The following is a 14,737-nucleotide window of genomic DNA, read 5'->3' on the forward strand; positions in this document are numbered from 1 at the left end:
CACATATGAAAATAATAATTAATATAAAACCTGATAGGCAGACCAGTTGCCAGCAAGACATTTAAAAAAAGTGCATATTAAGAAATCAAACAAACGGAAGTACAAAACAGTCAAACTATGTATACTACCACCATAACAGTTTAACTGTTGCAGTGTGGCCCCTGTCCTACTGTTTTTCTTGGCCCCTCTGGTGTGTTTCATACATGTGGTTCGTTGTTGAAGAGGAGTGGACGAATATACAGGGTACACATGACTGTTCTGTGTAGTGTTCATTGCTTGGGCCATGGACCAGTCAACCCCGGATTTGTACAAAGGCTGCATAGGCTGTTCTCATCTGGAAAGTCAAAATACAGGTTTTGTCTACAGGGTATTTTACATCTCATCAAATCCTGAAGTCCAACAGCCACATCAGCAAGCCAGTATTCAGTATCAGTTTTACATTTCTTGAATAAAACCCTGTTTTAACTGATTTTATTGATTGATCTGCACTGGAGTGCCCTCTAGTGGCAGTCTTCCACTTTGGCCATTCTGGTCCAAAAATGACCAGGATTTCTCATTTCTAATCACAAGAATTAATAGTAGTTTTAGAAACATACTTTGATACAAAACTAAATGAATCAATGTTAATTTACATTTAGAAAAAGGAGTAAGGTTTCAAAAGGATATGAAAGTTGCATGGCTCCATGCACACCAGTGAGTTATTAGCAAAACTTTTAGACATTATGCCATTAAGATTTTTAACATGTTTTGCCTTGCCAGTGTAGGCTAAAGCACGGGTTTTTTAACAATGTTGAAATGGATATGTTTGGTATGCAACAGTCAAGTAAAAGAAAGTAACGTATAACTAAGAATTGTATTTTAAGGTTGATGAGAAAGCAGCCTGTTAATAACTCTATACTTCATATGTATAAAAGCAAAATGGAAACACTAATAAACTTTTCCCATGGCAATCAAGAGTTACTAAACAAACTTATTGGGCAATTTTTCCAAATACAGTAACTATTTTGGAAACTTGTCTCAGCTACTTCTTTTTAATTAATTACCATCTGAGGTGAAAGTATTGAAATGACCACTACAGACATATGAATGGTTCACTTTTGTTTTTTATTATAAAAACATTCGGACAATAAAAAAATGCTGTGTACAAGTATATTAGAAGTTTAAACAAGGTAAGTTTTTTAAACCATTTTTTCTATATATACACACACTAAAATTCCCAAAGTGGAACAACATCAAATGTGAAACACATTATAGGCATATACCATATATACAAACTGACAGAGATTTGTTATCTCAATCTTTTTACTGTACATATAATTGTCTGATATAAGTAGTTTAAGTTAATGGGACAAAGTTAAGTTGGATTGAGTCCAACAAATCTTTCAATTTTTACTGCATCTTCCACATAAAATATGATGTAGATGAATAGTTTAATTTATAAACTGCTGCCCAGTCTTCTGTTACAGCAAGTAGTCCACCAAAAAGATAAGAGCTTTGGTAGCCTGAGGTTCAGCCAATGGAAAACCTATCAAAACAGAACCTTTCCACTTTCATAGGGAAGGGATTTTTCTGGTTTAAACATCCACTAGCACTCATGTAACCTATGAGTTACACCAGAACACACACAAATCTATGACGTCATGTCTTTCTGCAGCAGAGGGCAAACAAAATACTTCAGAGCCTATTTTGTTTATAATACTGTCTGACACCTACATAAACAATGAGTGCATAAGTGTCCCACCTTCCCCAAAAGGAAAGCACAGGGCTCTTTTCCTGGTTTTCCCCCTTCATACTGTTTCTAACTTTCATCCTAAAAGACATCACCTAGTTTTCATTAATAAAAGGCACTTTCTGTAGATGAGGCTACCTTCCCTCATCTTAGTGTAATTCTACTGTGCACAGAGAGCTGACTTCAGATATGCCACTTGTGACTGCAGATGGGATGCTGTTAGTAGTCACTGTTCTCCAAGCTTGGATGGTCTCAACAACTTCTAGTGGATTGCTTGGACCCAAGTCACAGAGTGCATATACTGCTGCCAACTGCACTCCCCAAGGCACATCTGCAAAGATTTGGTAAGATAGTAAATCTACAGAAAAAAATCAGTATTTAAGAAGATATCTTACATATAATATTTCTCATCAATTAACCTGATTCAGAAGATTACTTGTCAAGAATTAAAAGCATCTATGAGGAAAAAAAATTAAAAAGTGGCCTATGAAAAGTAATACAATGATACTTTAAAAATAGGATTAATATATTTGCTGTATTCCAAACTGTGCAGTTTAAAATCCATGACATCCAATTTCCCGTTAGAAAAAAATATTTTTCAATGTTTTAAATAAACTTCTGAATTCAATGCATCTAGGACTTTCAAATGAGCACCTGAGGGAGTTCTTAGTCCCCACTGAAAATCCAGGCCTACAAGCATAAGTACTGTTTCCACTGTGATACAGGACTCCCAGGGAGCAGTGTTAGAGGGGAAATATATAAGCCCTAGGCTAATTAAGGCATGGTTCCCTGTAGACTAGGGAGGGTTGCTACAGGTTAATTGGAGCACTAGTTGTCAATTAAGGCCTTGTCAGGAAACTAATAAAACCCCCTGCTTCAGGCAGTCAGGGAGAAGGAGGAAGGAGAGAGGACTGGAGCTTGGAGGTGTGTTGTGAGATTTGGAAGATCAGAGAACTGAAGTAAGGGAGACCCTGCCTCAGCAGAACAAGGAGACTCCCTCCCCCCAGTGTCTAAGGACCAAGGGTAACCCCATCTAAGGGGGATGAGGGTAAGAAACCTGTGGGGGTTGAGAGGGGCTGGGACTCAACGTGCAGAGCAAACCCAGACTCTTCCCTCCTTTATCACTTTCCAGGGCCACTAGCAGGGTCCTCGGCGGGCAAGGGGTGGCATCTTAGCCTGCCTCCCCGCCCCCCCCCAAGAAAAGCACAGGACCCACCGTATGAACATCGGCCATCTTGTCACACCACTTTGACTATAAGGGAGACAGCACCATTTATTTCCTGTACTATGGGATCTCATACCTTTAGGATGGTCATGTCTACCTCCAAAGTGAATGTCACCTCATAAATTAGTCAGACACGTAATGAAAGAGCGATAGGACTTACAGACAGTTATTGCAGGAGCTAGGAATCCAGGAACTGAGGTCGATATAGCACTGTTCTAAATAAAATCAGTCAACTACTTGTTCAGTTACAGCTCCTCAGGACAAAACTGAATAAAATCAATTCCTGGTCTGCCAGACCTATTTAAATGCCATTTTCTATTGCTAACTGATCTACATAAGGCTAAACCAGGTACTGAGTGGGGAAGTTATTACGTGGCATGATTCTGCAGATCTTTACAAAAGTGAGTAACTTACCTCATGTGATTAGTAACCTACCTCAATGGGACTATCTATGTATATACAGAAGTGTTTGAAGGACTGAATTCACAGCTCCCATCCTTCATGAACATACTGGCAAAAAACCTTGATTTAAGAATATGCAGTAAAAAAAAATTTTCTACAGAAACATTACCTTCTTCTTTTGCATGCTGTATAAAGCGTCCAATAATAGAACTGATATTTTTCACAGCAGAAAAGAATCCTTCCCTCAAACCTATTTGGCCTAAGCGACCTAAGAAAGGAGAAAAAGATTACCATGTATCTGTATAACTGATCACTAAAGAAGCTTTATTTTTAGACATAACCTTCCTAACATACAACAAAGTACAGCAGAGCCTCAGTTACGAACACCAGAGTTATGAGTTGACCAGTCAATCACAGACCCCATTTGGAACTGGAAGTATGCAATCTGGCAGCAGCACACACACACAAAGGCAAATACAGTACAGTACTTTGTTAAACAAACTACTAAAAAAAGGGAAAGTTTAAAAAAAATTGACCAAGTAAGGAAACGGTTTCTGTGCTTGTTACATTAAAACTAAGATGGTTAAAAGCAGCATATCTTTTTGCATTGTAAAGTTTCAAAACTGTATTAAGTCAATGTTCAGTTGTAAACTTTTGAAAGAACCACCATAACGTTTTGTTCAGAGTTACAAACAACCTTCGTTCCTGAGGTGTTCGTAACTCTGAGGTTCTACTGTTGAAACCAAAGTCTTGACTAATCTGTATAAAATGAACGATTCACTTCAAATATGAAGCCACAGAACATTGGACTGGTTTCTGTATTTATTTTAGGAAACAACTATGACTAAGAATCTCAAAGCACTTTTCAAATTTACCAAAATTTACAGGAAATCACACACCTAATCAAGGTAAAGTTCCTGTTAGGAACGTGGCAGTTTAACAGTGCACAGCAACACTGCACAATAGTTTTAAGATGAAGGAAAAGAGGAAGTTACTTACCTGTAACTAAAGATTTTTTGAGATGTCTGGTCTCTATCTGTTTTCCACATGAGGGTGCACATGCATACCATGTACTTGAGTCCGGAAGCATTTCTTAGCAGCGTCCGTTAACCTGCATGTGTATAGTGCATCTCCTCATGACCCACACTACCTCTTATGCTCTTGGCTGGGAGCAATGCCTCCCAAGTCTGTCTTACCATAATGGAATCCAGTCCAAAGCAGAGGAGATGGAGGGTGGGTACTGGAATACAGATTGGAGGTTCTTCGAGATGTGTGGTCCCTAAGTGCTAAGAAATGCTTCTGGACAACAGCTAGGGACCACATATCTCAAAGAACCTCCAGTTACAGGTAAGTAACCTCCTCCTCTTCTTTGAGTGATGGTCCCTATGTGTATTCCACACATGGATGATTTGTGAGCAATGATCAGCAAGCACAGTGGTGGGTGCAAGGATTCCAGTAGAAGTGAAATCTACCGTTCGGCCTGGCCTACAATGGCATCTGTTGCTGCTGCTTGTGCAACGGCGTAAACGTGTAAACACACTATAACAGAGTGCCATGTTGCTGTGCGGCAGACGTCTTGCCAGGACACACACCTCAATGAGGCTGATGTGGCAACTTGTGCTTGGGTATGTTGGATTGGGTATGTTGTAGCATTCACGATGCACCCCAAGACCCATTTGGAGATGCGTTGGGACGAGCGGGCTTGACTTATGGATCATTCAGCGATGGCCACAAATACTTTTGGCAATATGCAAAATGGGGTACCTATGGAGGTAGAATGCCCGTGTATGTTGGACGTCAGTCGGGAAGGCATGTGGTTTGGAGGGGAAAACTGGCAGGTGGATGGACTGATTGAGGCAGAACTCAGGCATCACTTTTGGGAGGAATTTAGGGTGCAGCCATAAGGACCGCTTGTCCTTGTGGAATATCATGTGGGGGGGGTTCTGCCATCGTGGCCACAAATTCACTGACTTGTCTGGCTCAGGTAGTGGCTACTAAGAGTCACTTTTGGTGGGAAAGGGAGCATATCGCTAATGGCTCAAAGGGTGGCATGGGCTTCAGTACTGGTGGAAGGGCGTTAGTAAAGCTTTCATGAAGTGGATAGTGGCAGGGTGCGTAAACACCGAGGTGCCGTCCATGGGAGGGAGAAAGGCACTTGAAAAGAATTGAGGGCCAGGACCAACATCTTAATGGCAAGGAGCTAGTCGAGGATTGCTGGAAGAGAGACCATGCTCAGTGAGTAGTGGTGGCGGTGGGCACGTGCCATAAAGTGTCTTCATTTAGCTTGATAGCAGGCGCTGGTGGATTATCTCCTGTTCTGGGCAAGGATGTGTCAAAGGGGGGTAGAGTATGCATGGTCTACCCTCAACTCCCATCCAAATACCAGGCTGTAAAGGTGAAGAGGGCCTGGATTGGGATGATGGACCCTCCTGCCCCCAATCTTGTGTTAGCAGATTCAGGAGTATGTGGAGGTGGAGTCGTGTGTGGGCAGAGAATCTGAGGAATTCTGTGAACCAGAACCGATGGGAACAGAACGGGGCTATGATGGTGGCTCTGTTCCAATGAATCTTGCCTAGCAGCTGCAGCAGGAAGGGAATGGGGGGGAAAGGCGCAGTGAAGGTCACCTGTCCAGGGGAGGAGGAAAGCATCATCCTGAGAGCCCTCCCACAGTGCTCCTCTCGAGCAATAGAGAGGCAAGCTCTCTGTTCTTGTGAGTAGCAATGGTCCCATCAGTGGGAGGGGTGTGCCCTACTTCATGAAGAGGTACAGGAGCGTGTTGTCATGTAGCTGGTACTGGCAGTGGCCATCTGATGGAGTGTGTGGGAGGGGGATGATCGCCACATCTGGTGAGGAGGATGCTCTGTCAGAACCAGTTTGATGTCTCCCTCTTTTTGATATATTGACAGCACTGGTGAGTGTACGGGGGACAGCTGGTAGGATGCCTGAGATAGTGCCTGGCATAGGGATCCCAGGGTCTCCAGTATGGCCAAAAGGAAGGGTCTCTTGGATGTGGTGGGCCGCACAGGAAGCAGTACCAGGCCTCTGCTGTCAGATCATATGCCAGAGGGTAGGGCAGCCTGGGATGTATGTCCAGACGCTGGCATGACAACAGTGAGAAAGAGGGTTCTGGCTCTAATAACGCCTTGGACTCTGAATATGGTTCCGGCAGAGGAGGGAGGGCGTCGGTACCGGAGGGCTGTGGTCTGGCAGAGGAACCGGCGTCTCTGGCAGGAGCAGAAGGACTTCATCCAACAGGGTCAGGATGGTGTGGATGAGCAGGGGGCCAGATAGAAGACAAGACAGAGGGTAGAAAAGGATCAACTCTTCCACTGACAGAAATGCCTCTGAGCATACAGGGGTCTGCAGTGTACCTGTCAAGCTATTGAATGGGCCTGGCGATATCTGCAGAGCCGGCTTGTCTGCAAAACACACAGGTACTGGTGGAACAGGCAGTGCGCATGCCAGTGAGCAGGCCGCTTGGGTGCCAAGGTCAAGTTGAATCTCATTTGCACCTGGCCTTACCCTCCCTATTCAGGTAATCTTGGGTGCCAGTCCAGCCAGATCCACACATGACTTCTGACCTGACCTGGCATGGCTCCGGAAGAAAACCCTGCGGTCTGATCTTGTGCCCGGGAGAGTGTTTGCTCTCGTGCCGGGACTTATCTTTGGCCTTCAATACTGGCTCCAGGGCATGCGCAGTGCTCAGAAGAGTGCTCAATGCCGGTGATGGGGAGGGGGTTCTCCTGGTCTCAGATTAGAGTGTGCCCTGGGTCTCATCGCTTCCTCCCTCAAGTATTTATGAAGGTGAAGCCTGTGGGCTTCCCGGGTCTGGGGCAAGAAGGATTTGCAAATGGCGCAGCGAGCTGTGATGCGTGCCTTGCTGAGGCAGTAGAGGCATTGGTGGTGCTTGTCGCCCACAAAAAGGGAGCCTGGGCAGGAGAAAGTTTTTTGAAACCTGGAGCCTGGGGCACAGTCCTGGGGGGGGGGAGCGGAGGGGGAGTGTGTGTGTTTTATATATAGAAAGAGATGGGAAATACAGTCACTGAATGGGGAAAGAACTACTACACTAATACTCAGCTAATTACCACTAAAAAACCCTACATACTATTATTTATAATGAAGTAGAGGTGAGTCACACTCTCAGAAAACTAAGATTGTGAAGGAACAGGGGGTTCCAACTCAGGCTATGTGGTAGTAAGAGGGAACTGGAGAGGTGTTGACTGACACTAGCTCTTATACTTTTGACTTGGAGCATGAGGAGATACACTACACACATGCTGGTCAATTGACGCTGCTAAAAACTGCTTCCAGACTCAGACACATGGCATGGATGCACACCCCCATGTGTGGAATACACATAGGGACCATCACTCAAAGAAGAATCAATAATACTGTATGTACAATTGAAACTGCAGAATGAATGTTTAGGTAGGAAGAAAAGGAGGACTTGTGGCACCTTAGAGACTAACATTTATTTGAGCATAAGCTTTCGTGAGCTACAGCTCACTTCATCAGATGCTTTCAGTGGAAAATACAGTGGGGAGATTTATATACATAGAGAACATGAAACAATGGGTGTTACCATACACACTGTAACAAGAGTGATCAGGTAAGGTGAGCTATTACCAGCAGGAGAGTGGGAGAAAAAACCTTTTGTAGTGATAATCAAGGTGGGCCCTTTCCAGCAGTTGACAAGGAAGTCTGAGGAACAGCCGGGGGGGGGGGAACCTGGGGAAATAGTTCTACTTTATGTAATGACCCATCCACTCCCAATCTTTATTCAAGCCTAAATTAATTGTAGGAAGATTACTTAATTTACGATTTAAGCAGGATACTGGGGACAACATTTCTTTCAAAAGCAGCATGATATCTTCAATGACCACAAATGGGTTAAACATCTGACGTGAAAGAGCACCTCCAAAAATCCAGTGCGCCTCATTAGCGTATTGCATCAGTACTTAGCCAGGAAAGAGAGCCACCTACTGAATTAACGGCTTTCCACAGCACCTGTGTGTTCTTTGGAGATCTCCTGTACACATAGGAGCAATCCTGCTTAGTTTCTAAGATCAAACTAAAAAACAGTCTGAGATAGTATAACATGCTAATGAAGGATATACTTATCTGATACTCTTTATGGCAGTTACTACTGTATTTATACACTGTGATACAACTTTCATTAAAAAGAGATTAAGCAAGCATCTCACAGTCCATCCTATGAACGACATTTAGCGTTTATTTTGCCACAATAATCAACTGTAGCAGCAGCTATTTTTCTTTCCTTTGTTGTTCCTTTGAACTTTAAGGAACTCTTGTAGTTAATCAAATAATATATACTGAAGAAATAGTTAAAATTCGAGAGAAGAGCTTGATAATCTAAAGGATTTATGGAAATAACCAAATGCAATGTTTATCTAAAAAGCTTGCTTCTTCCTTCATGTGAGATGCATGAAAAGAGACCAGAAATCAACTAGGATCACCATATCCATATGCATCTGATGAAGTGAGCTGTAGCTGTTAGTCTGTAAGGTGCCACAAGTCCTCCTGTTCTTTTTGCAGATACAAACTAACACAGCTGCTACTCTGAAACCTGTTATATCCTCTGAGTAATGTTATTTCCAAACAGTTAAATCAAAACTTGCTCCCCTACTTCAAAATGAATGCAGAAGATAAAATTCTGCTGATTAAAAACTAAATGACTTTAAGACAGTTGGAAAGACAAGGTGGGTGAGGTAATATTTAATTGGACCAACTTCTGTTGGTGAGACAGAGAAGCTTTCGTAAAGCTCACTTAGGGAGACAAGGCAGGTGAGGGTAATATCTCTTCTTGGACCAACTCAAGTTGGGCCCAATAAGAGATTACCCTCACTTACCTTGTCTCCAAGTGTCTTGATGTCATTTAGTTTTTAATTAGCAGAATTTTATTTTCTACATTCACTTTTAATATGCTCTATACGCTAACTGCTAAACTACCCTAGAAAGAGTTCCTTTATACAATATCTTAATTCTCTTGGAAGAGTCACTGAAATTAGACTTTTTAAATAAATTATATTCAGTTGGGAGTTTTCGTTCTTCAGAAAACAAGACCTGTGGTCTCTGATGATCTGCCCTGAGATAGGCACTCACGGTTGTGAGCCACTCCAGACAGTGTGACTCTCACACACACACACACACACACACACACACACCTGCTTTAAGTTTCACATGAAATACAGCTCCTTCTGCAACACCATGCCCTTTACCAATATGCTAGAGCAATGGTTTTTCACCTGTAGAAAACAGATCCCTGGTGATTTGTAGACTATGTCTAAAGGGCTCACAAAAGGTGGCTGTTACCATAGAACAGTGGTTTTCAACCTGGGCATCTATGGACCCTGGAGATACGCAGACTATATTTAAGTTTTCCAAAGGGATCCATTTGAAATTTTTTTAGGGATCTGCAATGAAAAAAAGTTCAAAGCCACTGTGCTAGAGAATTTGTTTTTTAGTAACTCAGAGGGGAGAGTCACCTACTGGAATCAATGGTATTTATATAAAATATAAGTGTATAATGAAATCTTTGTGGGATGAGCAAGCCAATAGAAAATCTTCTAATTTGTATAGAGATTCCCAAGTAATGGCTCAAAGAGCTGGCTAGTCAAATAGTACTGGGTTCTATTTCTTCTTGGGCCAAAAGAAATCTGAGCTTCAACAAGGACAAGTGCAGAATCCTGCACTTAGGAAGGAAGAATCCCATACACCACTACAGGCTGGGGACCAACTGGCTAAGCAGCAGTTCTGCAAAAAAGGACCTGAGGATTACAGTGGATGAGAAGCTGGATATGAGTCAGTGTGCCTTCGTTGCCAAGGCCAATGGCACACTGGGCTGTATTAGTAGGAGCATTGCCAGCAGATTGAGGGAAGTGATTATTCTCCTCTATTCGGCACTGGTGAGGCCACACCTGGAGTATTACGTCCAGTTTTGGTCCCTCCACTACCAGGGATGTGGACAAATTGGAAACAGTCCAGCAGAGGGCAACAAAAATGATTAGTGGGCTGGGGCACATGACTTATGAGGAGAGGCTCAGGGAATTAGGCTGCAGAAGAGAAGAGTGAGGGGAGATTTGATAGCAGCCTTCAACTACCTGAAGGGGGGGTTCTCAGGGGTGGCAGATGACAGAACAAGGAGCAACGGTCTCAAGTTGCAGTGGGGGAGGTCTAGGTTGGATATTAGAAAACACTGTTTCACTAGGAGCGTGGTGAAGCACTGGAATGGGTTACCTAGGGAGGTGGTGGAATCTCCATCCTTAGAGGTTTTTAAGGCCCAGCTTGACAACGCCTTGGCTGGGATGATTTAGTTCGTGTTGGTCCTGCTTTAAGCAGGGGATTGGACTAGATGACCTCCTGAGGTCTATTCCAACCCTAATATTCTATGACAATTAAGATACATTAATATTGGGAGTGTATTTTACTTTCCCATTGAAGCAATTCCTTCTGTGGTCACAGTGCTGCACAATCATGATAGGAGAAAGAGATGGTTTATACAAGGTTAGGAATATACTAGAAAATCAGAGGAAAGTTTGAAGAATCCTAAAATATAGGGGCACCAGAATTTCCCCTTGTGGAAAAAGTGTACATTAAGAACTATTTACTTTTTACTAACAGACATAGATAGTAATCGAATCATTAGAAATCTCCTATACAGCTTGGCATGAAGCCGTAGTAATCTCTCCTCACAAGATTAAATACATATCACTGTCAAGCGATTAAAAAAATTAATGATTAATCGTGTTATTAAAAAATTAATCACGCTGTTAAATAGAATACCATTTATTTTAATTATTTTGGATGCTTACTACATTTCCAAATTTCAATTACAACACAGTATACGAAGTGTTCAGTACTCTATATTTTTGATTACAAATATTTGCACTGTAAAAAAAGAGGTGAATTGAAAAATACAAGTACTGTACTGCAATCTCTTTATCATGAAAGTTGAATTTACAAATGTAGAATTATGTACAAAAATATTATAGAATTTTAGAGCTTACAAGTCCACTCAGTCCTACTTCTTTGTCAGCCAAACACTCAGACAAACAAGGTTGGTTACACTTTGCGGGAGATAATGATGGCCGCTTCTTGTTGACATTGTCATCTGAAAGTGAGAACAGGTGTTTGCATGGCACTGTTTTAGTTGGCATTGCAAGATATTTATATGCCAGATGCACTAAAGATTTATATGTCCCTTCATGCTTCAACCACCTTTCCAGAGGACATGCTCCATTCTGATGATGGGTTCTGTTTGATAACTATCCAAAGCAGTGTGGACTGACGCATGTTCATTTTCATCATTTGAGTCAGATGCCACAGCAGAAGGTTGATTTTCTTTTTTCATGGTTTGGGTTCTGTAGTTTCCACATCAGTGTGTTACTATTTTAAGACTTCTAAAAGCATGCTCCATACCTTGTCCCTCCCAGATTTTGGACAGCACTTCAGATTCTTAAAGGTTGGGTCGAGCACCATAGGTATTTTTAGAAATCTCACATCAGTACCTTCTTTATGTTTTGTCAAATCTGCTGTGAAAGTGTTCTTAAAACCAACATGTGCTGGGTCATCATCCAAGACTGCTATAATATGAAATATATGCAGAATACTGATAAAACAGAGCAGGAGACATACAAATCTCCCCCCAAGGGGTACAGTCACAAATTTAATTGACGCTTTTTTTTTTTTTAAACAAGCGTCATCCGCATGGAAGTATGTCCTCTGAAATGGTGGCTGAAGCATTAAGGGGCACACAAATGTTTAGCATATCTGGCATGTAAATACCTTGCAACGCCAGCTACCAAAGTACAATACAAACGCCTGTTCTCATTTTCAGGTGACATAAATAAGAAGCAGGCAGCAGTATCTCCCATCAATGTAAACAAACTTATTTGTCTTAGTGATTGGCAGAAGAAGTAGGACTGAGTGGACTTACAGGCTCTGAAGGTTTACCCTGTTTTGTTTGACTGCAGTTATGTAACCAAAAATAATGCATTTGTAAGTTACACTATCATGATAAATATATTGCACTTCAGTACTTGTATGAGGTGAACTGAAATACTATATTTTTGTTTATCATTTTTTACAGTGCATATATTTTGTAATCAAAAATAAAATAAAAAGTGAGCACTGTGCACTTTGTAGTCTGTTGTAATTGAAATCAATAGTGAAAATGTAGAAAGACCCAAAAATGTTATAAATTTCAACTGGTATTGTTATATGTGTGATTAATCACAATTTTTTTAACCACAATTAATTTGAGTTAATCGTGTGAGTTGACTGATTAATTAACAGCCCTAATATCAATATAACTGATCTTCACAGACAGCATAGAGAAGAAATATTTACTTAGTTATTGACAGTGGTGAAACATCACATTTAAAGTAACAATGAAATTCAAAAGCCAAAAATGTGTGAGTACTTCAATTCCAGCTTCCAGAAGCCATCCAGGCATTTTCAGAGGGTTTATTTATACAAAGAAGGAGTTCAACCAAAACTTATGGTACTCACCAATTAGCCTAAGTGTTGATGCTACAATAATATCTGGAGTAGGTGGAACAGTCTCATGTCCTTTCCTATGCTTTACCCACTGATCCATGACAGGCCAAAGCTCTTTACTGTGGAAGAAGACGTGTTGAAAACATATGGTATAGTGTTGATAATTATAGGATAAAATTAAATTAAAGAGCTGTGAGATAAATTATCATGCACCTTTTACAATCTCACCTGCTCAATAATTCATCTACTTGGAACTTATACATTCCCAACCCCTGAGCAGCTGTTTGTTTGTTTAAATTAACCTGTTAGAGAAATGACTTGCCTCCTGAGGCAGAAACCCAGGATATTACACTTGTCACAGTGTGGCTGGGTTACAGCTGTTCAATACTAGAGCAGTTTTGAATACAATGCATTTCAATTTAGTTGTATTTTCCAGTCACTCTTATGTCTGTTGGAAACTAACTATTGTCTTCAGAAGATGATCAAGCATTTTATTTCCACTTATACATTGAGCTGAGCCAAGAGTCCCAGAGGTGCTCCTAAATCCATTTACAAAGTAAACCACTCTGGTAACACACAGTTTCACACTGATGTTTTCTTGCTATAGTATCAAACAATTTTGTAAATCATTTTTGACTAGTTACTATTGCTGTTCTACTATGGACTGATACTACCAAAAACAGTAGCCATTTTATAGCCTGGATTGTCATCAGTTAGAGAAACATAAAATGATCACTACAAGATTTTGTTTTTAAAGCTTATAGGTTAAAAGCAAAAGAACTGGCTTTTGAATATAATGAAAAGGAAAAATTTAACATTCTGAAGTAAGGAGTAAGTAGCACAATACCTTATGATATTGTCATGTGTCCAACTCCATTTCAAGTGACAGCAGAGGAGATCAATAGCAAGTATACATTCCCAAGTGCTTTCACTCAGATCTTCTCCATATCGCTCACTCAACTGGAATTCCATTTTTGGACACAATTGTAGTGCCAAAAGCAGACTTGAGGCCATAATGCCTGTATCCAAAGGTGGACTCTGGAAAATTATAATCAATTTATCTTAAAACAGGAAAAGGCAACTATCCAGAACTAGTGTACTTTTCTGATCCTAAAAATGGCCAGCAGGCAAAACCACCATACACTATTCTCACAGGAATTCATTTTGTATAAATACTATAATTTGATTACTTTTGGAATTATAACCCCATTTGTATATACTCAGTATTTTCCTTTTCTATAGCTGGTGTCATTCCAAACATGATTTTTTTTTTGGCAGTTAGAACATTTTCATTTAAATTATGCTAGAGTGAGAAAACATTTTCCACTGCAAAAAGGCATTTTTGCTCACAACTCACATTTACTGAATTTTTGAAGTCTAATCTAAGGATTGTCTAATCCTTACTAGAGGCTAGTTTCCAAGCAAGTGTGTCAAAGATATTTTAAACTAGCTAAGTAACAAGTGATTAAAAACTATTTTGCACATCTAAACTGAAGCTAGAATAATCAGGGGATTTAAATGCAGATACATTTTTTTAAACATCCAGGTGCAGGACTAATTTTCTCAGGACAGATATTGTTACAACAGAACAGCAGTAAATTCTGGAATGATTATGCATTACACTAAATTGATACTGTGACCTTGAATGAAATTGAGAGATTTAATACTTTCATAGACAGGGATAATTCTGATTGGATAATATGGATCTTTATATAAAGGAGCTGTTACTTACCAGGACCTGTTCTTCTAAAGTTGCCTCTGTATTTCCACTTATGGAATATGATGTCCTGCGCACTGATAGAACTGCTTTGAAAAGCCACATCCATTGGGGGAGAAAGGGTGATCGTGAGAGATCTCACATG

General features: G+C 40.8%; 1 protein-coding gene across 4 annotated transcripts in view; it reads right to left on the bottom strand.

Moving 5' to 3' along the window:
* Nucleotides 1–1,085: 1,085 nt before the first annotated feature.
* Nucleotides 1,086–14,737, bottom strand: part of ICE1 (interactor of little elongation complex ELL subunit 1) — an 83,053-nt gene continuing 69,401 nt past the window's right edge. For all 4 annotated transcript variants that reach the window (XM_075125470.1, XM_075125472.1, XM_075125469.1 and 1 more), the window contains 4 exons: nt 13,723–13,913; nt 12,888–12,994; nt 3,526–3,624; nt 1,086–2,060 (listed from right to left, as the gene is read on the bottom strand). In XM_075125470.1, the coding sequence (XP_074981571.1) occupies nt 1,879–2,060; nt 3,526–3,624; nt 12,888–12,994; nt 13,723–13,913 (579 nt within the window). In that variant the 3' untranslated portion in view covers nt 1,086–1,878. The remainder of the gene's footprint in view (nt 2,061–3,525; nt 3,625–12,887; nt 12,995–13,722; nt 13,914–14,737) is intronic.

This window comes from Caretta caretta, chromosome 2, assembly GCF_965140235.1.
Source record: "Caretta caretta isolate rCarCar2 chromosome 2, rCarCar1.hap1, whole genome shotgun sequence".
Lineage (NCBI taxonomy): Eukaryota > Metazoa > Chordata > Testudines > Cheloniidae > Caretta > Caretta caretta.